The following is a 25,699-nucleotide window of genomic DNA, read 5'->3' as shown; positions in this document are numbered from 1 at the left end:
TGCAGTGGGACTTGAGTGTTGGAGTCACTGAGCCAGGGGTCTCTGAATTCTACAGAGAAATCAGAGTGCAGGGATTGAATCAAAGCCTTGGGATGGATTGAAGTATATTAAGCCATTCACACATAAAGCAGACATTTAAGTAGAAGTAAGTCAGTAATTTTAGGGTGAGCTCCAATGCATTTAGTAAGTGAAAGCTTTCAAATGCCACAGTAGCAGTATGAGTTCTAGTGAAGGTTGAAACACAGTGATATCTTCAGTAGAGGCTCCAGGCCCACAGTTGTAGACAGGACTTAGACATAAAGGAGCTCTAGTAAGAATATTGCTGACATTTTTCAAATAGAGCAAGATAGGGTGTATGTGTAGTTCTATAACCTGGTGTGCTAAGAAACTAGAATTCTAATAGGTTAAGGAGTGGTGGTCTGAGCTTGTTGGAAAAATCCTATATAAGAGTTTGTACTGGGGAGAGCTGGTGCTTTTAGCCAAAGGCTTTTAGCCATTCACTTATTGCTATTGCTTTGCCATTGCCTTTAGAGACTGATGTGCTTTGTAATAAATAACCTTTTTAACTACCAGCTGCTTTGCTTATTTAAGATAACCCAACTAAGTAGGAGCCAAGAGCTCTGGAGTTAGTGCCTAGAGCACTGGAGGTCAGAGAACCTCACATTTTGGTGCCCTGTGTGAGGATCAAATTCACCACCTTCAGATTATGAGACTGAACAACCCCTGTAAACAGCCAATGCAGTGTTCAGAGAGTAAACATTATCCATTTGAGAAATAAAATTATAGAATAGTATTAATTAAAAAGCTGTTTTCACACCAGGGAGTCAAAGCTTCCATCTTGTAAGGAGCTTTTTCTTTTACCAGAGTCTGTAAATGTTGGCTTCTGTTTTAGCTGAACTACATTTAAACCATTCTACATCTGATTCTCACTTGTAAAACATCTTGCATGACTCCTCACCACTTCACATGTTCATAAGATGTTTAGATGCTGTGCAAATGAAGGCAGGAATTGCAGAAATAAGGAACATGCCCTAGTACATGACAGCTACTCTTTAGTGATGCTCTCTTACTTGGAATTGGAATGTTTAGACCCTTACTTAGAAAAATTCCTCTGAAATATGAGTAAGTGAATTCTGAAAGGAACAGTAAAGTGTCCCTTACACACAGGACAAGGAAGCACCTCTCCATGTTAGGAACATCCTATTTCTCACTAACTTTAAGTTAAACTGGCCCAGAGGTAGAGTTCTCTAGCTCTGTATTCCAGTGTCTGTGTTAAACAGAAGGTCTGGTAAGAAACACATCCAATTAAATCCTACTGCTGCAATTTGCTGTGCAATTTGGGTAGTTAAAGAAACAGTGCCAATGAAGTGTGAAACTTCTGGTTATTGCCTGTGCTATTGGAATGGGAACACCAAAGAGGAAACACAAGAAACTGAATCAAGATTTGACCTGAAAAAATTTCTTCTCAGATTCTTGGGACAAAAAAGGCTGGGAATAGCAAATTTTAAGATTTTTTTTTTGGAGTTTTTTCCTTTGGTTTTTTGTTTGTTTGTTTTTGTAGGTTTTTTTTTTTTTTTTTTTTTTTGCGTTTTTTGGTTTTGTTAGGGTTTTTTTTTTTTTTTCCTCTGAATGTAAATAGGTCTTAGATAATGATCTAAATTACATTATCAACAACTGAAAATTTTGTTTGTTTTTTAATCATATATTTAATTTGCCATGTGGGGATTTACTAAAAAAAAAATGTTGCAACACTGTCAAACATCATTCTTCAAGGTATTCCTGTATTTCAAAGTCTCCAAGACCTGATTTTTGCAATACACCATGGACAGGGACCCATCTTGCTTATTAGCAAGGCTGTGACCAAACAACAAGATCAGCAACAGGGCTTGGAAATTTATTCCTATCTGAAACATCAATAAGCCAGTAATTAAAAAAAAAAAAAAAAAAAATCAACAATGCTAACAAACAAATTTCTAGATCTCACAGGAGACTAATTTACTTCCTGGTCTAAAATCAGTAAAAAAACCCTGGCCTTTGAAATCCTGCTGGTTTATTTAATATGGTTTTGCTCCTAAAGGAAGACAGCCTGCAATTTTGAGCATCCTGTGGCAGTGAGGCAGAGCATGCCAGCCATCAAATTCTAGTTGTTCATTCCACTGACTGGAAAAATGCTTGCAGTTTGATTTCTTTTATAGGGCCACATTTGAGCAAGCAACATTTATAGAGATGACTTACCTAATTAGATTCAAAGAGTGATTTGCTACCTCAGCAATAATTTTTAAATGTACAATTCTAGACAGAGAGACATTTTGTAAACAGGTGTGAATGACACTGCTCCATCAGGCATTAAATTGGAGCTGCTCCTGAAAAATTGTATCATTTGTGCATTTAAGTTATCAATATTTTACCAACTACAGTGTTTTCACACCAAATATTTTTTGTGGTCTACAGCCAATGATATTTAAGCAAAATCTCTCACCCTTCTAATGGTGGCATGAAACAGCCTTCTTGTGTACTTCTCATATCTCTGAGGAGATTAAAATTATCTCTGAGGAGTGCCTGAGCCATTGAAACGGGGCTACAAACCAGATAATGACAGAGGGAAAACACCTGATACTTACAGGCAGTTTAGCAATTCTAAGGGATCAACAGCTGTGAAAAGAGGAAAACATTTTACCATTTTTACAATAAAGTGATCTCCTCTGGATGCATAAAGGGGCTCTGTGTTGCTTTGTTCCCCATTGCTACACCCTGGGAGGATAAAAACAATACAGAAAATGGACAGCAAAAGCTAAATAGACATCAACTGTTCAGGCAGTTTTCAAATTAAGGTCTGAAAGACTCGTAACTCTTACAGTAAAATGTCATTTTATTTGTTTTATTAGAAACATTGCACAGGGAGCAGAGCCTTTCACAAGCCTGTTTCTCCCTGGAGGGTTAGTTTCTCTGGCTATACACTGTTAGGATCTTTGGCAGAGCCAAGCAGAGCTGCCAAGAGGGGCACGTGCAGCACAGGGGAGCAAACTGCAACAGGGCTCTGGGAGGGAAAGGGCAAGTCAAGGTTAGCTAGGAAATTCAGGTTTTCTAGGATTACAGTAAAATGAAGAGCAAAAAAGGCATGTCTCTGGGCTTGGGTTTCTTCTATCACAGTTTTCAGTCCTCTCCACCACACAGGTTCAGCAGTGCCCTCTGGTAGTCCCCTTTTGTGTCTTGCTGTAAAGCAAGGGAAGAAAAATTCAAAATACATATCAGGAAACAGTCACAAAGTGTGAAAGCATATTAACTATATTCTAGACCTGTGGGACAGTCTGTGATTCACACTGAAGCCTTCTCAGTCCAGTCTCAGAGACTAATTTGAACTGAGTTTTACTTACATATGAACTGAAATTATTTAATCATTCTTGCAAGACAAATGCAAGGCCAAGAACAGAGAAGTTTGGGTATGAAAAAGAATAAAACAACAAAGGAAAGCTGAAGGACTAAATTCTGCTCTGTCTTACTGAGCACTGCACAACTCACATATCAAGGTCACTATTAAAAACATTTGCTAATAATCTACACTGGACACCTTCAGGAAAAGATTCTAAGTTAAGATTTTGACTCTATACAGGGAATAATGCAGCAAATGCTGTTGTGAAGGTGAAGATTAGCTTTGAAACAGATGCACAAGCTCTTACCTATGCCCCAAGTTAGACAAAACCTAGCAGAAGCTGTAGCTTCTAATTACAAAAATGGACAAAAGTCACTCTAGCTAAAGACCCTTGTCCCTGAGCACTGAAATGAAAGGAAGTAGCAATTCTGATGCTCTGTTTTCATTCAGCGATCACAGAACAATTCTCTTTTCTTTTGCTCTGAGGATATGGACTGGTGAACAGAATTTTCCTTCAGAACACATCAGTTGATTGCACAAAGCCTGCATATACTGTCAAGTGGCTGCCAGGAACTGTACCAGCTGCAGACTGTGAAGATAAAGGTGAGTTTTTCCATAGCACATAGACAACACAATATTATCACTGCAGCCTCTAACACACCTCCCACCAATCCCAGTGGTACCATGAATCTAATGAAGATCCTGCTGCAAAGGCCCAGGATCTCAAACCAAAGATGGAAAACTTGCCTGGATGAAATAATAGAGAGATTTGCCATATTTTCTCTTGAATTCACTCTTGATTTTCAGCATGTCCACCTCGCAGCGGGACACCATGATCCTGATCAGCACCTTGTCCCGGGTGCCCTTGCCCTGCAAGCAGACACAGAGTGCAACAGCTGAAATGACAGCAAGCCACCAATTCTTAGTGGTGGGACAGCAAACTGCAGGCAACCAAGGTGAGCAATAAAAGATACAATCAAATAAATCTTCCCATTAAATAAATCTTCTAACGAAGGTCATTATTATGATCCAAGAATTTGAATTTACCTTTCCCATCAGCAGTGCTTAACCAGCCTGCAGTCACAAATTGAGCTTAGACTGTAAGCAGCACTTTTGGTTCACCAGGTCACCTGTCACCAGGTGTTTCATCTTTTTTCTTCACAAAATGTTTTGAGGCAAATTCAATATCTTATTTTGGTATTCAATAAACAGTTTTTTCTGCTATCTGCTCTTAGTTACACTCAAAAGATGTGTCTAACTTTGCTAATTATTATCAATTGATGTAATAAAGATCTTTATTATGAGACCCTTTTCTACATTTCCCTATACCAGATGAGTATGAATAGATAATCCAGGCTCATATCAGAAGAACAGTAGTATATAATTGTTAATTTATTCACATGCCAGTCACATTTCATATGAACAGAAGTGCTTAACAACGACAACAACAACCACAAAAAAACAGTAGAAAGAAAAAACAGTCTTTCCTACCTTCATGGAGTCATACAGTCTGTCTGCAAAATACAGCTGCTTGTTCTGAATGCACTGGACTGAGGTGAGAGAGAGAAGAATAGTTAAATATCCTGTCCACACACAGGACACAGAATATTGCAGCCATTTTTAAAGACATGGTAAGTAGTCAAAATATGATTTTCAGCAAAAGTCCTCCAAAGGGGGGACACAGAGAAAATATTTTTACCTGACTTGCTACTTAGAAGTCATTTGGTTTAGCTTGTGACTGAACCACAGATGCTCACATTCTTAGGAAGTGTTTCGTTCCATGGAAATTACATCATTTCAGAATTGTACAAATTCAGACTGCTAGCTCTCCTCCACAGCTCCCAATTCATGGTTCCAGATCTAAAAGCAATCTCTCCTCTGGAAAATCTCCTTGTATACTAATCCATGAGAAGCCTCCTTTTCAAGGCTGAACTCTGTTTATACTCCATCTGCATTACACAGCTCTCAGTTCACCCTTAGTCTGAAATGGATTTTCCCCTTAAAGAACTCCCCCTTAAACACAGTGACATCCTTGTCATCTTCACCTCATGGCACAGTACCAGCCTTACACTCTAACTCTATTGCAGAGAATTCAGTGTCAAATCAGCTCTTCAATTAGCCCCTACCACCCCTCACAGCCTGCCTGTCTTCTCCTCTCATACACATGCTGTTTTCTCCCCAGCCTATGTGGGTACTGAAAAATTTCAACTTTCTGTTTGCTTGAGGAAACAAACATTAAGCCTCTCTAGCAAATAAAAGTGGAATTAACAGCAGATCACAACACACATGCATTTTCACTTTAACTGGGAAGCAAAGTTTATATTTTGCAGAGGGCAAAAATAAGCTGCTTCTCAGTATCTGCAATATCCTAAAATACACCAGTGGATCCAACACCAGCATGTCCAGCTAACTTCTCATCCAGCAGGGTGAATCTAGGCCCTACCTTTATCATGATACATTGCAAGAGCCCTGTAAAGATCATATAAAAACAGTCTTTACTTCAGGGTAACTTACCTAGATTAAGAAAGGCATTCTCCAAATCTCCCTTAACCTCCTTCTTGATGCTTTCCAACATATCATATGGGCTGTAGCTCTTGTATCTCTCAAAGACTAGCACAGAAAAGAAAGTAGGTGAAATTAAAACCAGACCAAGAACTGGCAGAAAAACCACCCAAAGTATGTACACAGACACAGGAATGTAGAGACACATGATTAATAAATATCTAATCAAGTCCTCCTGAGAATCTCATCTTAAATACAAGCATAAGTTTGTCAGCTAAAGGTCCCATGCTGTGGCCTTTTTGTTTTCCTTGAAGACCTCCATAATCTGGGAAAATACCATCTTAATCCTGTACAGGTATTTTTTGAAACAACAGTGATTTAAGCTCTGAAAAATCTTCAAATGGTTTTTCTCATGTGCTGCTTTACAGCAGTATCAGATCTGCTTTTGAGTCTTCACTGGCAGGTTAAACATATGATATAGCCAAGCTACCCTGGCACAGAGATAAAAGCTAAAGGACTTCTCAAGATCTCCTGCATTCATGTTCTCTAGGTTTCCAACATCTTTGTTTTCAGTGTATGTGACATGTAATTGAGCATTGTTACACTTGTGTAAAAAAGAACTGTACACACTTAAAATGTGAGATCAACACATCCACAGAAATAACTAGATTTCAAAAAAAATTAGCACCTTGGACATGAATTAAGATCTCCTATGTTTTTGAGTACTTTTCACAATCATTTCAATCTAAATAGTTACCATTTTGTTACAACTTTCTCTTAAAGGGAAAAAAAAAAAAAAAAAAATCTGTCTCTTGAATAGTACCTTTCTGCAGGTGGGGAACACTTCTTTCAGTCATAATGTTGATCCACTTGGGGACATCAGTTCCCTTTCTCTTCACACCAGCATCATAGAGGTCCTGGGGTTAGAAAGAAAAAGAAAATCACAAAAAATCAGGAGTTGCACAAGAAGCCATTGCAGATGTATACAATTTCCTTAATGTAAAAACAAGCACTACTGGAATTGTGTCTGTGGGAGAAACACACAAGGACACATGGTTGGGCAGGTAACCACAACAACATTTAAGGATCTAAATCTGACACCAAGACTAATTACTTTGTATTCACCTCTGGCTACAGCTTTACTCTGTACTTAGCTCGTTTAGCTCAGCAGAACTGCTCTTGACAGATGCAGATGTAAGGAACAAGCATTAACAGCCACTAAGTTCACTGCAGTGGATGTGTCAGCTTTTCTTAAAGGCTCTCTCTTCATGTGTCTAAAATAAATACCAGAGAGCTTCTGTAGAGTGGATAAGTAGTCTGAAAATTGATAACTGACACCATGCAAACATTGCTGTGCAGGACCATCTGAAACACCTACTTCACAAATGCTCTCCACTTCCACAGTTCAGCATCCCCCAAAGCCTGACCAACTGGAGATACTCCAGGCTCAATCCCAGCACTTACCCTGGCATCTTGGTCAATCAGCTCATAATCAATCACAGAGGTATCTTCACACCTTTTGCCCTTCAAACAAGACATCAGTATTTCAGAAAGGTTTCATAGAAAGTAAGCAGTCTGCTATGTGCATATTCCATTCTTTTTCTTTTTTTAACCCGAGTCTGCTAAATGAGTAACTGCACACTCCACCCCCATTATGAAGATAACACTGTCAATGCTGCCTTTCTGTTAAAATACTTTGCCCTTCAACATTTGAATATTTTTTTTCCCCCCCAAAGGTCAGTGAAAACACATGGAAATTTAAGAGTGCATCAGAAACCAAACTGTTTCACTGGCAGCCATCACTCAGGGACATTAACAAAAAGTGGAGAACTGTGAGCAGTCCTACCTTGGCCAGGGCAACCATGAGCTTGCGGAAGTCCCCAGATGTGTCTGAGATGATGTCCTTTTCCAGCTCTGTCTTGTACACTAGAAAACAAAGAGTTCTTTTCAGGCAAAGGGTGCCTTACAAATATTCCTTTGCTAAAAAAAAAAAGGGCTCCTAATTACTGTGTTTTATGCACATAAACAGCTACAATCTAAGTCAGGTGTGGAGGACAATGAAAACGAGCCCACACTTGCCTACATCAAACTCAGCATTGCTACCAGCTAATCATGAGCTCCATGCAATCAGTCTCTCATGGAAAGCTTAGAAAAAATTTCATTTAGACACAACTTTATTAGTAGCAAATAGCCTTGCATCTGTTTGCTAACAAGCAACAAGATGAAACTATATAAACTACACAAATATCCAGAACACCAGTCCAAAGTAGCAAAGAACCAAAGCAGATTTGAGTGAGCTTTCTAATAATGAAATTCACACTGAGGGGAATTTACCCAAGTAATTTAGTATAAAAGACATAGCACATGGAAACTTGCAAAGTAAACTCACTTTCCCTGTAGACTCTGTTGATTTCACTGAGCTCCTGGTTTGTTCGGGAGCAGATGATTTCAATGAGTGTGTCTTCATCAGTTCCCAGCCCCTGCAACACACACAGGACTCAGTCAGGAGCTAGCAACCAACAGGAAAGAACAGATGGAATATTTCTAGTGGCTTAGAGAGCCTCTAAATGTTCTCTCTGGGCAATGTGCAATGAGTGTCTAACAGTGGCCTCCTCACCAGCATAACTGAAGATCAGCTTGTCATGGCCTGTGGGATTTTTTTGGAAGAAAATCGAGTCTTATCCTCCTGTTAAGATGCTGTTTGTTAAGCCCACCTGTAACAGAATGTCGTTTTGCAAGTGGCAAAAATTTCCACAGGATTTCAAGAGAAGTAACATCCTGGGAAAATGTGTCTCAGGCAGAACTAGGAGTGCTTTCCACACAATGGCTCTAATAAGTATCTGGGGGAAAAATGAAGACTAGCAACATATGTAATTTTCTAAAAATTTTTGAAATATTTTCAAGAATGTGTAACAGAAAAATAATTAACACCTCAGTGATAACTTTGCTTTTCTCTACTCGGGTGCCAAAGTCATAGCTTGTAATGCTCCATGTATCAAGCCAGATTTAAGCTCCAGCAAATTCAGAGCACTGAGAGGTTTTGCTAATTCAGACCAGGTGCTTGGGAACTGGGAATAGCAACCCATGGAGAGCATAGAATATTCTACATTTGGGACTACTCTGAGGCATTGCTTGGTCTTTAATCCCAAACCTGAAACTAATCTAAGTCACAATAAATTATGGATAGGCTGTGCTCAGGCCAGGAGAGGGCAGCATCTGATTACTCAAACAGGGCATTTGGCCCACAGGTGAAGAGTTACCATCTCCATAGTGGGTTTTTTTGAGTTTGGGAATTTAAGGAATATTTTTTGGAGGGTGAGGGTAGTGTGTGGTGGAGGAGATGGTTTTGTTTTCTTATTTGCTTATTAACTGCTTTTTAATTATCTGGAGAAGTTAATTAATAGGTTTAATTTTAATTTTAGACATAACTAAGTACTTAGCTTTAATTCTTAAAAAAAAATTAACTTGAATAAGAACATTCAGAATGTGATGATTAGATGATCATAACTACAATTTCCCACACCTTAGTCTGCTTAAAAAGATGATTGTACTGGTATGAGCACTTGTCAAGTCTTGCTTCAGTGGCCTGCAGAGCAGATACCTCTCTCTGCAAAGACTGCTTTTGATGCCACATCTTCCTTGTAAAACACAAGGGCTGGTCTGGTACAAGATGTTCTTTCCAGATCAGTGATGACCCAGTAACTGAAAACTACTGTTTAAGCCTATAAGTGCCAGCAGAGGATCTGATGGCTCCTGCCAACAAGATCTCTCATACTATGAGCCTGTGCATTATTTGGAAGAGCAGTCAGCAAAGTAGCCAGGCAGAGCAGCCTATCTGCTACTCCTGAGCTGACAAGAATAACTTTTTCCTCAAAGTGAGGATTTAATTAAGACTTTAAAACCTCTTAATTTAGTTTAAATATAGTTCCATGATTTCCCTCATTTTGGATGCCTTGCAGCTGGATATTTAAACTGCAGCACTAAAAAAAAGAAAATAAATCAGTTTGAAAACCATGGCCCTGGATATGAAGTCCATACCCTTTCTCGAGACAGCTCCATCAGATCAACAATGTTAAATTTCAAAGCTTATTTACCTTCATGGCAGCTTTCAATTCAGAGGCATCATACTGTGCTGGTGTCTTCAGCAAGCCCAAGATCACTGCCTCCAAATGACCTGAGAGAGCAGACTTGAGTGCTGCAGAAAGTTCCTGTAAAATAGATGGGACGATGGAAGAAAATAAATTAAAGCTCACTTCTGATCTCCAGAGAATTTAACCTGCAGGGCTTTAAGTCTCCAAGCTTGCAGCAGTATTTCTTACACAACAGACAAGAAAACAGAAACATAAAGAGCTTTCTGGCTGTGAAAGCCTAAGAAAGAAATTAGAGCAAGGTGTTTTTTTTCCAATCCTCTGAAAACAAGAAGAAATGCACCAGTGTATGACAAAGTGGGAAGCACAGTGCAGACACATCTGAGCAGCTTCACTCCAGTGCTGAAGCAGTGATGCTTTGTTGGAGCTAATAAGCACAGATGGATCTGAGTTTGACTCCCTGTGGTCAGTGCTTCCCCATCATACTCCCACAGTTTTCCCAGCAGCACTGCATTATTTGTGTTTTTCCTCTTATCCCAGCTCTTTACTAGCTAAGACTTGGGAAAATTGACTGCACACTTATTCCACTGCAAGGCCCAGTTCCCAACCAGCTAGCTGAGGAGATAAAAAAATCATCCCTGACCACTGAAAAATTATGCCTGTCTTCAAGGAAACTATCAGAAGATTGTAGCCTAAATTCCTATTGTTAATTGCCAGTCAGTCCTATAAAAAGAAATAGTCACTGCAGAGCATGCAAATCTGCACCAAACAGATCCTATGTCCTCTTATGGGTTTCAGATGCAACTTGAATTATGTTAAGTTATCAGCTTCCCTGTAGTGTATGCTACAAAGTTGAAATTCCTGGGACCAAGCCTGTGGTTCACACAGATCCATGTATTCCCTAAGCTGAAGTTAAATCTGTAGCACTCAGAAGGGAATTGCTGCATTTCAATTGCTGGTTTCTCACTAACAATCACTGATCTGCAGAGGCAAGGGAAAGGAGATAGAGAAAGTGACCTCAGCTGAATTGCAGAGAAGTGCCAGAGATAATGAGGCAAGGCATTTAGGTAATTTCCAGAGTCACCCACTTAATCCAGGGCACTACTTTGTGCTAATACTGCATGCACTTACTGCATGGATCAACCAAGAGAGAGAATGGGGGTTTGGGGCATCTGGCTGCTTTAGACCAAGAAACATTTTAGTACAACTACTCCATTTAGGATACAATGCTCCAGCCTTTATTTGGCTGAAAATGGGCTCTTCAGATCTGCCACAGGAAAGACAGCACATATCTCTATAATAAATTTTAAGGAACATGCTGCCCAGAGAAGTTGAGGCTGGCTGGAAATGTTTAAAAGGCCAGGCAGGATGAGGCTTTGAGCAACCTGGTGTCCATCTTGGGAAACAAGGCTCCCCTCCAACCTAAAGCAAAGGTTTCCATCAGACACTGCTCATCCCAAAAGAATTAAGAGAGGTAGACTATGTGACATTTAAAAATTACTATCTATCAGTAATTTCTATTGGGATCTGTTAGATCCTGCAACACACAAAGCAAGCAGCCCAGTACAGCACAACACATTGCCAACAAAATCTGCACAACTGCTGGCAAAGAAAACCACCAGACACTGTCCCTACAAGATATACCTACGTGTCTTTTCCCATCCCACTTCCTCCTCACACGTTTATCTCCCTGAGTGGTTTCTACTGCACATTCCCATTCTTTATATGACTGTTTTATTCTTTGGCACTTGTTAAACTTCTGATAAATTCAGTTTGTTCTTGGGTCATAGCAAGGAAAAAAGTGAGAGAGAAACATGAAAAAAGTTGCAGATTTTCTTGACTGTGCCTTTTTGCATGTGTCATGCAGAACACTTAACAAAGCTTTAAGCAACACATTTCATGACTGGGGTCCATTTATGTGCAGATTGTCCCAGTGTCCCCAGGGAAGGATGTGCAGACATGTGCACACATGCACATGCTGTGCCTCTGCATATGCTTCTATCAGTCATGCACAAAAGCTGGTGAACTTCCAAAATTTAAATCTACATTTAAATACATTTGGTTTCAGATGAGTATTCTGTGATGCTACTGGAGGACTACCATTTGGGGTCTGGCAAACCTGGAAGAGATACATTCATCATAATCTGAGCTCTATATAAGTTTCTTCTTTTTCAGCATGAAACTTCAAATAAGGTAAGATTCTCAAAACTTCAAAAGGGAAGAACTCTTGCCTCCCAGACAGCAAGACTCATTTTACAGAATTCTGCATAATTCTTACTAATTTCTCTCCATCAGCAGATCAGTACCAAAGGTATTTCTGCCAGGATAATTTTTAATGACAGTTCAACTCATCACATCACTATTCCACAGCTGCAGTGCTCATAGCAGAACTGACTGCAGTCCTTTCTCAGCTAAGTTAGAAACAGAACACTTCCTGTATGCTGAGTTGTCTTAACAAAATAAACAAAAAATCCAACACCCCCCAAAAAATATAAACCAACCAAAAGAAAAAAAAAAACAAACAACCCCCTAAAGCATCTCTCTTTCATTTTTTCCTTCAAATGGAGGTATTTCATGCCAGTTACTTCTTAGTATTTTTAGTACATTTCACCAGGGAATCCTGAGGTGATTTCTGAAGGTTTTAGGACACCACCATCTCCAACAGATTCCAGTCCCAATTGTGCATATTCAACAAATTTCAAAGTTCTACCAGTCCTAAACTGTGACAGCATGGACAAAGTAAATGCATCATGAATCTCAGTGAAAAGACAAACCCTGAAAAATCTAATTTTCCACAAGGAAAATATTCAATAATTAACATTTCTTCATGTTTTACTACCTTTTTGGTTCTCCTCTGATAGGCAAAAGCAATGTCCTGCCTCTGCTCATTGTTGCGGTTTGTCAGGATGTTGATGATGGTGACCTCATCCACACCTACAAAGACACAGACAGGAGTTAGAGAAGCTTCCCTGTCCCTGGTTTTGTGTCAGGATGTTCCCCAACACTCCAAACACAGCACATGTGCTGTCTGGAGCAGAGCTCAGCAGCTCTCACCAGTTAGTGCTGATCCTGTCCTGGCTCTGGGGGAAAAGCCACCAATAAAAAGCCACCCAGATTTCTGATGGGATGCAGATCTTTGGACTCACCTCAAAGGCTAGTTTGTGACCAGCTCTGTCACTGTCTTGTGCTTCACTTGTGTGTCTGTGCACTAGTTTTCAAGCACTCAGAATTCTGCTAAAAGCTGCTCAAGAACACAGACTTGAAAACTTCCACTGTCCTGTAATTTTAGTGTAATTTAATTTAAGCAGTTATATTTTCTATTTAAGCCATTTAATCCACCACTCCAAACACGGAAATGGGAAATAAACCAGTATATTTAATTCAGTATGTTTCAGAGGCTCAAAAGACAGAAGGGATTTTTGACACTGGGAGAACTAAGTATGTGCTGCTTCTTTTTGAAATCACTGCAAGATCCATGCTGAGCTGTAACTGGCATGTGGATGCCCAAACTCCCAACTTATCTTTTAAGTGAGCTACATAGCTGCAAAGTTTTAGGGAAATCATTTTAGTTTTAAGGGAATCATTCCAAGTCCAAGCACTTCAGTGCAACTGTCAGCTTTTGAAGTAAACAGGTGGCTCTAATCTAGAGGTCAGAACAAGCCCAGAGCTTCACCTCCATTCTCTCTGCTTAATAAAAGTATTATGACTAGCTTCTTTCACACTTGCATACATATCAGTGTAAAAGATGATTTCTTGATAAAAAACCCCAGAAAGTAAGCCCTGGATCAGCAGCTACTAGCAGGACTCAGATCCCTGCCAGAATCCATTTCTCTTCCCTGTTACCCAGAGTAACCTGAAACAAAGAACTGCAACAGATATTATAAAAACAAATCATTAAAGTAGGAATCTTGCAAAAAACCTTTTAGCCCCTAGCTGCAGAGTCTAAAATTATAAGTCAAATGCAAAAATTCTCTCTTTCTTCACCACATTTTTCATGATGAAATACTACACTTGGTAGCCCTTAGCTTGTGCTGAGGCAGACCTACATCAGTGCTCTCACACAAGCTTGGCCTGCAAATGATGCCATAAGGCCCTGGAAAGCATCATGTGTCTAAGTTACAAACTCTGAGTCAAAAACAGGCTGACTGCACATTTCAGCCATAGTCTACTCCCACACATTTTAAAATGTTCCCACATTATAAGAGAAAACAAATTCTCCCTGTCCAGAAATGGCCACACACAGACATTGAGCCTTTCAGCTGTTACAGGCCCACAGCACAAGCCAGTGCCTTAAGCTTTTTAATAAATTCTGAATTTAAACCATTCTTGGCATTCACAAAAGCAAATGACATTTTTAAGTTGTACCACAATTGCTACAGATTAGAAGTTCACAAATGACTGACTGCATCCAAGTTTCTTATATGCATGCTATGGAAATATGAAGTGAACTCATTGCTCTGGCATTCAGTGGAAATAAAGTGCTTTTCCTTCATTCACACTTGGGAATCATGCTTCATGCACAGGATGCTGACTCACAGCTGCTGAGGTGGGGCAGAGCAGGAGCAGCTCAAGCACTTTGCTGTTTGCTGAAGTTTCTGAAAGCTTCAAGGCAATGAAAGAGAGTTTATTTCCAAATTTATTCTGGCTAGGCAGATTTTTATCCCTGCATTTCTACCAGTGGGGAATGGAAAGGAAAATTCTGCTTAATAATAGCTTTTCTTGTGGAAGAGGCAATGTAATGGCAATGGCAAGCTCACAGTGTTGGAGCTCAATCAGCAAAAATGAGGAAATGAACATGAATGGGGTCAAAGGGAGAATTTAGATTAAACAAGACTGTAATTTCAGCTCTGCTATTTTGCTTAGCAACGGTTCACCAAACCCAAACCATGTTGCAATGAGATATTTCATTAGTGACAGTTTGAATGTTTGGAATATGTGACTGATGCAGTTTGGTGGATTTCAGGCATTGCCCTCTCTCACCAGCAAGCCAGCAGATAGCCTCTAAAAACCTTTAGTTCATAATCTTAAAATCTCTTTCATGAGATATGGGCATGTTGGATGTACTACATACACAGAAGACCTTTCTGTAAAATTGAATTGACTGGTTTATGTGTTATCATTGTTTTACCAATTTCTGGATATAATGAATTTATTACAGATCTATGTTCTAAGCCCTTTCCTACAACAAACCTGTGCATGAATTCTGTCACCCATGGAATAAAAAAGTATCCCATGAAACCTCAACAGAAGGCTGCAAGTAACAAATATTCACAACCTAGTCTGACAAAATTATTTAACAAGTACTTGAGACACACTAAGTGTCAATGCTAGGAAATAACTCTGAAACAGAAAAGAGACACTTAAACAACTGTCTTTGCTACAAGAAAAAAAGGAAATCTAACATAAGCTCTGTTAGTGCCCTTCCAGATAGTTCCTTCTGTTTAGGTTCATGTACATCAGCTAATCTATACACTGAACACAGTAGAGCATTATACAGAAATCAAACAGCTTCTTGTCCTATGCAGCAAAAAGCCAACATTTACAAAGGACATGCCAAGGCACTCACTAAATTGGATGCAGAAACATTAAAGAGCATAAAAATGAAACATAGCCATGGCATTTATACCAAAAGGAACAAGCCAGAACTTTAACAAGTTATTTGCATGATGCAACCTCTAGGTTGGACAATTGCTAACTACAAGGTTTTATATAACCTGGAGTTGTTTTTGCACTTTTCCCTTCCTAGGCTGGTGGATATATATAAACCCCCTACATTTAACTCAGCTCCACTTAAAGCCCTGAAAAGGGCTGGACAATGTATTTGTGCAGTATAGTTTTTGCAGGTAGATCTAACCCAAATAAACACATCACAGTATTTTCCAGAGGCCCAACAGATGGCTTAGCAACCTCTGAGGAGTTAATCCGAAGAGTGTGAATGAAAGCTGAAATATTTAGATATTACACAGAGCAGAACAGTCACACACTCTGCCCAATATCTTTGCACTTACAGGGTTCAAAATCTAACTTGGTCAAGATTTCATCAGCGCAGCCTGAGGAATCCAACACCTCCTAAAGTAGATTTCCTCCAGTAAGGCTATCAAAATGTTGGTGTTGAAACAGAGTTTTGTTTTGTGTTTTGCAAGCCAGCCCTCTACCTTAGCACAGAATGGAAGCCCCAGCCCCTCCTGCTCACCCACCTTTGGTCTTGATGGCTGTTTCCAGGGCTGCAGCGTCCCGGTCAGCATCAAAGTTTGAGTAAGCCTTCACTGTGGCATATGCACTTGGAGGGAGAGAATGCTGGGAGGACAAAAAGAACAAAAAATCCTTCAGAGTTCAATTGTGCAACTAATAAAACACATGGCTCTCCATTACCTGTATTCAGCCCAATGATTAAATGCAAGAACTACCTGTGAAAATGGAATTCTGCTAAGAGCCACTGAACTCTCTTCTCCTCAAGTGTATTGCCCAGAAATCCACTCACAACATACTTATTATAACACAGAATATATACAAATAGATATTTTATTTAATGCAGCAAAAACCCAACACCTCCCAGGTTCACTCACTAAACTTCAATATTCGAAAATCTGGAGTTTTCTGGCTAGATCTGAAGAAAAATTACTAGAGAAAGTTAATTACAAGAAAGTTAAATTTCTACAGTGTTTTAGATTTGAAGTCAATATTCTACTTTTGATTATAGCCTGCAAAAAAATTTAAAAAAGAAGGAAATTGAAGATTGACAATGATAAAGTCATAAAAAGTTTTGTGCACTATCACATAAACTTTAAAGATAACACAAAAAAAAAAAATTCTATTTAAGGCCATAGTTCTAGAAAGCAGAAATTAATTACAATTTTTTGAAACTCTTGGCCTCCAGATACTTGTTTTAAGCAGTATGAAGCTTGCAAAACCAAATGACATTTCAAATTATCTCTGCTAAGAGGACTTGCAGGTAAGCTCACTTAGTAAACAGATGCAACATTTTCCAAGTTACCAGATTTTATCAGTGTTTATTATGGTCCACTCCTGGGGATTATAGCTGTAAACAGAGGGTGACCAGAACAGAGATTCAACTCTTCTCAGCTGCTTCAGTGTAAGCTAACAGCTTGTTATCACCTCCCAGGGCAAAGTTAAATTAAAGCAAGGATTTTCATACAAGTAGCTGGATAATATTCACAAATCCCACTCTGCTCAGTTCAATTTAGACACCTAGACCTTTGGCAGAGAGGTAGAGCTACCAGCACCTGAAATTGCCACAACCATTTCTTAAGCTTTCCTGGAAAAGATCCCCAAGAAACTTTTTTTTCCATCTCTAACTCCAAAAGGAAGTCGGGTTCATGAACAGAACTAAGATATCCTGATACCCCTGGAAAATACTTGTACATGCAAATTTTTAAGAGGATAGGTTTTAACTAAAAAATTCCCTGGTTTCTGACTACCCTATCCCTGTAGAGGTCACACTGTTCTGTACAGATTCCTCTGGCAGCTGCCCCTGTGCCTTCTGGAGACAGTCTGCTTTATGCTGTGGAGCTAGGGAGTCAAAACAGCACCAATAAACTGAATCCTTTTCTTTTGTCTCTTCCCATCAGTTCAGCAAAGTGGCCCCAGTCTGGCCCAGAGCCACACCACAAACACAGCCTTGCCTTTTAGTGGATCAACTGGCAATTGAAACAGTAAATGGAGACATGCAATGCAGCCTCAGAGAAATCTGTGTGCCTGAAGGATTGCTCAGCCAGGCATCCATCATCCTGGGGCACTGCTTGTTAACCAGCATCTGGAGAATCTGAAGCAAGTCACCTGATGACCTTTCCTTCCACCCAGCTCTAAGAATTTTCTGAGTAATTTGGATGGAGTAGTTTACTGTAAAGATGATAGCACAGCATATTTGCAATTTGGGGCTGGTTTTCCTCTGCCCCTCCACTCAAGGCATGTACCAAGTCAGCCTGAGTTTCCCTGAGAACCTGACAGGTCTTATCAGGGTGATTGCCAACGAAATAGAGCCATTTAAATTCCAAGCTGTTCATTACTCTGGTACATTACTGTACCACAGTACCAGTACTGTATATTTTCAGTCAAGACAGCTTTCAAACTGACTTTCCATTTAGTTCATTCTTTACAATGAGGCAGTAAAAGTCCAGATAATGTGCAACTGCACCACCTATCTGGGCCAAACTAAAGCAGAGAAATTGGTTTTCCCCCATGCATTCAGTGTGCTTCAGAGGTCCTCCAACTGCTTTACTTCCTCTGAGCTTAATAAATTTATTCCTATTGGGAAACATGAGGGAGATGGAAATGCTGCCATGAAACAGTGTTCAAATCTGACTCTTGCAAATACTTGCAAGCATTGAGGAAGAAACATTTCTGCTTGTGAGAATAGATTGCTTAATTATTATTCCAAAAGTAATTCTCCATTGAAATACACAACTATGAAAGCTGAAGACTTGACTGCTTTTGCACCACAAAACCAGTTTTACTACTTACCTACAGTGCACTGGCCAGCTCTTCCACAAACATAGTCTGGTATAATTAATTTTGCAATAAGTAACAAAAACTGGCAAAACATTTGCTTGTACCAAGCTCAGATGCACAACTACCAGCTGTAAGATTTATATGTGTAGCAAGTTCATTAGAAATGTGATGAAATAATGCATGGATAGGATTCACTTCCTCTTCAGTGACAGTCACAGAACCACAAATTAATGGCACAATATGCTGATACCACACTGGTCATCTACCATCTAACTGCACCTTAAGAAATTAAACAGAGACTGTGGCTTTCTGGTATTTCAATAAAACTATAAACCAAGTGCAGACGTGGAGAAAAATATACAATCCATAATAAAACAGAATATGAGAAAATAAGTTTGAGAAAATAAATTTTTTCACGAGCTAGTTCAGTTTTGGGGATATTAATTACAGGAATTAGATCCCCAATATTTTTGCTCCCATAATGTTCTCAATTTTTAAATGGGAAAAAAAAAAAAAAGAAACTCAGAGGGTATCAACAAAACCAAATACATTTCCATCTTCTGTTCATCCTTAACTCACTTGTTCCTTTGGAAGAAAAAGGGACACAGATGCAAACCAGCCATTGTTTGACCTGTGATCTCTTTGATGAGGCTCAGCAGGAGGATACTGCTGGTGCTGCTGGCCAGTCAGAAGAGCTCTCATTAAATCATATAACTGTCCTATGGTTTACAGCTGGTTTGTGGATGAAAACTTATCACTGCTGATTAGGTTTTTAGCCAATAAAAGTTTATGAGATGTGTGGAATCTTGTAAACTGTACAGCTCAGAACAATTGTTGGTGCAGAAGTCCTGTAAAAGGAAGATGAGATTCAAGTAAAATAAACTTTTCTTGCTTAGATAAAAATACTTACATCTCCTTCAAGGGTGAGTTTGCTTAAAATTTCATGAACAGTGGACATCTTGAAAGAATGCTGCAGGAAGAGAAAAAAAAAAACCAAGTTGATTTAATATATTTACAGTTACAGCAGTCTTGAAGCATTATAGTACTTCAAGTGACAGTCCAATGGATCTGCTAATACCAAGCAGGAAAGAAGATTTAAGAGTTTCCAAACCACACCACCATGAATAATGCAACAAGAGGCCTTCATTCCATGAAAAATCCCTAAACAAGCATTTTTTATTTTAGATACTTAAACAGGATACCTAAACTGAAAACTCAGGAAAATTATTGAGAAACAACATAGCTTGGTCCAGCTCAAAGTCAAAGAATAGCAACAAGTAGTAGAATTTAAATCACATGCCCAATTCCTCAAGTACTCAGGAAATGCAGTGGAATTATTTCTTTCCTTGCAGGCATTTTACAAAATGATAACCCTGTTTAATCTTTAAAACTAGATGCTGGGCCTTGTGGTTTTGTGGTAGCTCTCCAGAACCACTCAGTAACAGGATTATCAGAGATGAGGTAGTAAGGACTCCAAAAAGAAGAGCTATTGTGGCAAGTTAATATCAATGCTCCATTGCCAGGACCTGAATAACAACTTCCTTGTATATGTAAAAAAATCCTGGGAAAATCCTAACCCTGAGATGGATTATATACATTGCAGAAATAAACACTGATGTGATAAAAAGTTCCAATACTTCACCTTTTTCAAACTGTGGTTTCTGGTCAGGGAGTTTCCCAGAGCTGTATCAGTGTTTTAGTGAAAGGGTCCCTCAGTTTAGGGACAAAGGTTGCAAACCAGGGGCAATATTTAAAAGGCTTGATGCATTCCCAAAAGCCTGCTCTCAAATTTCTCTACAGAAAGGATAGACATTGCTACTCACACTGCTACCCAGTCACCCAGGATGGCACCTGCAGCAAACACTATTTGCTGCTGAAATTAAAGCTTTTTTCCAAGGACCTCTACACCCAGCTGCAGACAGCATTAACAAACAGGGAAGAGAGCTGACTTAGGAAAGGAGAAAGGGCAGCAGCACCTCAAAACCAGTGACATTCCACTAATAGAAAAGTGAACCTGATACCAAAATTGCCCTGTTTCCAGCTGGGTGCCACACCCTTCACTTCCACAGCCCAGTTACTTGGCTCTGTGCCCCCCCAGACAACTCCCAGCTATTGTGCAGCCAGTCCTGGCTGTGTCCTTTCAACTGGTTTTTCAATCCTCCACCAGTCACTCCTCTGATAAGATGGGGGTTTCCTTGGTACCAGCCACCCAGGCCAATTTCCCAGAAAAACCAATCTCCTTTCCACTCAATGACCAATTAAGAGCTTGAAGAACCAGAAAAGTTTGGAATAGTTTCATGATAATGGTAATCTGGTTAAAATGCTAGGGAAAAGTGGCAGGATTTTTTTTTTAATAAATTAATGAATTATTTTTATTTTTAGCTCCTGTAAAGAGAAAAGCAAAGAAATCTTTACTTTTGGCAAAAATAGCTAGTGCTACAAGAATAAAACACAGCAGCAAAATTACAGTACTTTTGTAGTCTAACTGCTATCTAACATTTCCTCACTTAGAACACAGAAAGAGAATCTTCCTCTTCTGAAACAATCTAGGTTTAAGTAACAAAAGCAACTTTATTTCAACAAAAAGTAAGATTCCGGTGGAAGAAAAGTAAGACAGAGAACAAAAATGACAGTCATGCACTGATATATTTGAGAATAAATGTTTTTTCAGAGGTAAAATCCAAGCCAGGCCTTTAAAGAAAGACTGCAGAAGTTGTAATAAGCTGTTATCTGCTGTTGGCATTATTAATCATAGTTGTTGGAGGGGACTGGTATACATTCCTGAGTTATGGAATTCCTAATGTTTCCGCTTCATAAAATGAAGAGCCTATCTGTGAGACCTTTGTACTCTGACAGTATTTCAACTATTACCAAAGATAAGCAACTGAAGTCCTTTAGTCTTTTTTGTCACAAAGGAAACACCAGTGAGAGCTGAAGCAAATCAGCTGCAGCATAGCCTTTCACATGAAAAAAAAAAAAAAAAAATACTGAACAGCTTTTTGCAAGATTGATGTTTCTAAATCAATTAAAAACCACACTGAATCAGGTTTGCTGGAACAAAACATGTGATCAGAGTGGAGGAACAGAACTAACACACCCTCACATAGAGTTGGAACTCCAGGTTCATATTACCAGAACACAACAATGCCATAGCAACTAACTGCCCATCAACAGCAAGCTGGCAAAAGAAGAAAAAAAAAAAAAAAAAACAACTGAGTTCTTGCAAGAATCATTGCAGAGAAAGATTTTTTTACCTTGAGAACAAACATAGCTCTTGCCACACCCTGCTCTGTAAAGCACTTGTATTTCAGCACAGACTCTCACTGTTCTCTGATGGATGGACTGATTTTATCTGCTGTAGTTTTTTGGCAAGTTCTGGATGGGTTTCAACATGTAAATAGAAAATACTTGCACTAGCCTGTTCTTCCTTACACTGGAAAGGAATCAAGTTTTACCTTCCAGCTGTAAGCTAATGCTTCACCTTAAGGCATTTCTACAATTTCTAAATGCACATTACACAATCTGAATCATATTATTCTGCTAAAACAGATGGCATGTTTTGGTTTACAGGTCTATTATTATTATACTGGCCCAGTCTCTATTCACCAACTTATCCCTGAAACTCCTTGTTAATGGAAGAACACATGTTTAAAAGCAGGCCCAGGGCTGCTCACACACATGGAGAAATGGAAAAAAACCTTGTGTTCCAAGGAAAAGTTTCAGGTATGCACAAACAACTGCATTGCTCAATAAGCAGAGTTAGCATTTTAAGGAGCATTTATTATAGTAGGCAGAGATGTTGAGCAAAGGGTGCTCCCAGACATCTGAGCCAAGCCAACAGCATCCCCAGAGTGAGAGAATGGAAACTCTTCCACTTGGAGCACATTTGTGTCCAAAAACTAGGGCAAGCCTGTTAACAGAGGTAGATGAGGGAGATGAGGATCTGCAGCATCTGCTGTAAATGAATCAAAGGCTCAAAATCACTAATTTATATAGAATGCTAAGCAGGAGTAGAAACAGGCAAGGCTCCATCTCACCAAACCACCCGATAAGATTTAGCACATCATTTAAAGCCACTGTTTGGAGCAAAAAACCTCAAAAACCTTTAAAGAAAAGCATTTCAAAATCTATTAATCTGCACTACCACAAACATACTTGAACAATTTTCTTCCACAGGCATTGCTAATAACCCAGGAAGTTCCATTCCAGGAAGATACCATGTACATACAAAATTAAAGACTTTTGTTTCTTTAAATTCAAGCTATTCTCATTTTTGAGAATTTACAAGAAAACTTCTTTGGGTTTGGGGTTTTTGTTTGTTTTTATTTTTGTGGGGCTTTTTTTGTTTGTTTTGGGTTTTTTTTCTTTGTCAAGGCAAACTACACCAAATACTGGCCAAAGGAAACTCTGCCCACTAGGGCTGCTGATCAAAACCAGCTCTAGCAGCAGAAGGCACACACAGGGATGAGTCACTCAGGGACATACTGGTTCCAGAAGTTTTTCACTCTTGAGCTGTACATCGGGTCTAGATATAGCATTTGAATATGAATATAAGAACTAATGCTAAACAGAAGTAAAGCTGTCACATACAAGCACACAACTCACTTCTGCAAAACTATCCTGAAGTAATTTCACTTCTCCTTCAGTTAAAACACCTGGTAACATTCCCCTGCCCTACCTCCCGTCCTCACTGGAAGCGGTCCCGCTGACAGTGCAAAAGGCGCAGCAGGATCCCCGCAGCTCCGCTCCTGGCCGGGCAGGGTGGGAGCAGAGCCACGCCCGAGCCCGGCTGAGCCAGCGGGGAGGCGCAGGGGCTCCCGGAGCATCGCCCAGGCACCGCCCTGCTGGGCTGCCAGGGTGGGAAGGGAAGGGGCCGCTGACCTGGCGGGCTCGGGGCTCCGCCGTGCCCGCGGGAGCAATTCCAGCCCCACTCCAATTGAATGAACCCCGCCTTCGGCGAGCCTGGCTGGGCGGCACAGCTCCCCGCGCCGGGAAGCGAACGGACAGCACCACGGGCAACCCAGCGGAGCCTTTGTGCGCCTTAACGACGAGAAGAAATGACTATCCGGGGAAGTTTGACTAAGTTTGGGACCAGTTCCTTTTTCCTGAGCGCTGTCGCCACAGCCAGCGTTGCTGCGGGGCGCATGAAGCTTCCCGAGGGCTGCCTCGCCCACGGCCCCACCGTCCCGACGTGGAACCGAGCACAGAAAAATAACAGGCGGGGAGGGCTGGAGGAATAGGAGCCGGGCGCGGGAGGGGCCAGCAGCCCCCAGCCCGCTCCGCATCCTGCCCGCACCGCGCCCGCAGCCCGGCCCCGCAGCGCGACCCCCGCCCGCAGCCCGGCCCGGCCCCGCTCCTGCCTCCCCCGCTGCCGCCGCGGGCTCACCTGGCTGGGGCGGGCGCGGTGGCTCTGCCGGAGATCGGGCGGCTCCTCGGGCGGCTCTGCCAGCGGCTGGGGCCCGCAGCACTCCGGGCGGGGTTTTGTAGGGCCGGGCGGGCCCTTCCCTCCCCGGCTCCCCCCGGCACGGCGCTGACTCACCCGGCCGCGCCCGGCTCCGGCGCAGGACAGGGACAGGGACAGGGACGGGGTGGGCAAGGGTAGGGCAGGAGCAGCCTCTCCCTCCGCAGCCGTGCCCCGCCGGGCGCCCAGAGGGCTCCTGAGGTTGCGGAGCCGCCGGGAGCAGCCCTCACCCTCCGTGCCCCACTTCTTGCAGATGCGGCCCCGCTCGCCTCTCTCCCAGCGCTGCTGGGGCAGCAGGTGGCTGCAGCCCGTGCTTTGAGCCCCTCAAAGCAAGGCGGCCGTGACTGTGCTGGGGCTTTGGGGCAGAGCACAGCGCCCAGACCCCGAACGCCCCCGCAAGCCGGGCACTCCCTGCCCCGCTGTGAGAACTGGGCTCATACACAGCAGAACAAGACCCCTGCAGTGTGCAGGTGGGGCCCAGCCTGCTTCCTGCAAGCCTAAATGACGTCTGGCAAAAGCAATAAATGCTAGAAGAATGAGACATAAGCTCTGCTCTGAGGCTGACTGAATCATGCTCAGATAACCCGAGCAGGCCTACCACACCCAACACAGGGACAGCAATCAAAGCTTCTCCCAGCCGGATAAGTGAAAACTCAATTACAGAGTCCCAGGTGGTACACTTGTAACAAATGACAAATATAGTTTAAAAGTATTTGCAGATCTTCAGCTGGATCACTTGAGATGACTTTCACCTCAACAGCATGGACAATTTACAGTTAAATAGTGCAGAAAAAACCAAGTGCTTCCCACTCCCAATACAATCAGTTATTCCTGTAACTTTCTTAATCGCCTGCAGGTGAATCGATGTACATAGTTCTTTCAAGAATGTGTCATCACCCAGCCGATTTGATTCTGCAGAGATGTTTGTCTCTGCCAGTAGAAGTATTTTTTGTAGGCATAGAGATGGCAGACATGGAGTAAAAAAGTTTTAGGCTTAGCCAGGTGCATAAAAACAGTGGTGGCAAAAGCTGGCAAACATGAAAGAGACAAGAACACACAGACACTAATTTCTGGGATGAAACAAGATCAGCAGTGCAAAAAGAGAGAAATATTAGGAAATACTACGCTCAACTTCAAACATGGAGGCAACAGAGTGGATGCATGAAGTGGTCATTCTAGAAGGTGAAAATAATGTTAATGCACCTTTTCTGGTTAAATAGAAGTGACATGAAGGGGAGAGCCACAGGAAAAGGCATATAATGGAGCAGTGTTTGTCAGAAAATGTCAGTGCCAATATTGCATTAGTTTTGACACATTAGCCTTGTTTATGGCAAGGCCACTGTGGTTATTTCTGTGTATTAAGGAATCCGTCTTTCAAAATTAATTCCTGGTTATCCCACTTCAACCAGTATCTGTCACTAACAGTTAAATAATTTCCCCCTGCTTTTCAGGTTTCTTAGGAAAAAAATATCACTGGCAACTTGGAAATGTTATTCACAGATCAAAAATACTTACAGTCTAGAAGTAACAACCCTTCTGTACTGCAGTGTTCATTAGAGGCTTTAAACACGGATTTGCAGCCAGAGAGCTAATTTCCCTCCTAATGGCTGCATAATCCCTCAGGGGACAGTGTTTTTAACTCCCATCTCTTGTCAAACATTCTTAATACAAAGGCTGAAAAGCATAACCACACCATCCTCAGCTAAAGAAAGTGTTTTCAACATATACACTGCATTTTTGTATACAGTCTGCTGAGTCACATATTAGAATTGAGGAGGAACATAATCATTATTAAATCATTTATCTTTC

The 25,699-nt window shown here is 40.9% G+C and overlaps 1 protein-coding gene across 1 annotated transcript; it reads right to left on the bottom strand.

The window, feature by feature from the left end:
• Nucleotides 1–2,851: 2,851 nt before the first annotated feature.
• ANXA2 (annexin A2) lies at nt 2,852–24,003 on the bottom strand. Its single transcript, XM_056500324.1, has 13 exons — nt 23,816–24,003; nt 19,340–19,399; nt 16,158–16,257; nt 12,800–12,894; nt 9,967–10,080; nt 8,262–8,352; nt 7,719–7,798; nt 7,337–7,396; nt 6,696–6,789; nt 5,885–5,980; nt 4,862–4,920; nt 4,114–4,240; nt 2,852–3,209 (listed from the first exon to the last, which is right to left on the bottom strand). Exons 2-13 carry the CDS (start codon nt 19,385–19,387, stop codon nt 3,154–3,156), a joined length of 1,020 nt encoding a protein of 339 aa, XP_056356299.1. The 5' UTR covers nt 19,388–19,399; nt 23,816–24,003; the 3' UTR covers nt 2,852–3,153.
• Between the last annotated feature and the right edge of the window lie 1,696 nt (nt 24,004–25,699).

The sequence above is a fragment of the Oenanthe melanoleuca genome, chromosome 10, assembly GCF_029582105.1.
Source record: "Oenanthe melanoleuca isolate GR-GAL-2019-014 chromosome 10, OMel1.0, whole genome shotgun sequence".
Taxonomy (NCBI): Eukaryota; Metazoa; Chordata; class Aves; order Passeriformes; family Muscicapidae; genus Oenanthe; species Oenanthe melanoleuca.
Note: the sequence above shows the minus strand (reverse complement) of the source record. Positions and strands in the feature narration are given on the sequence as shown.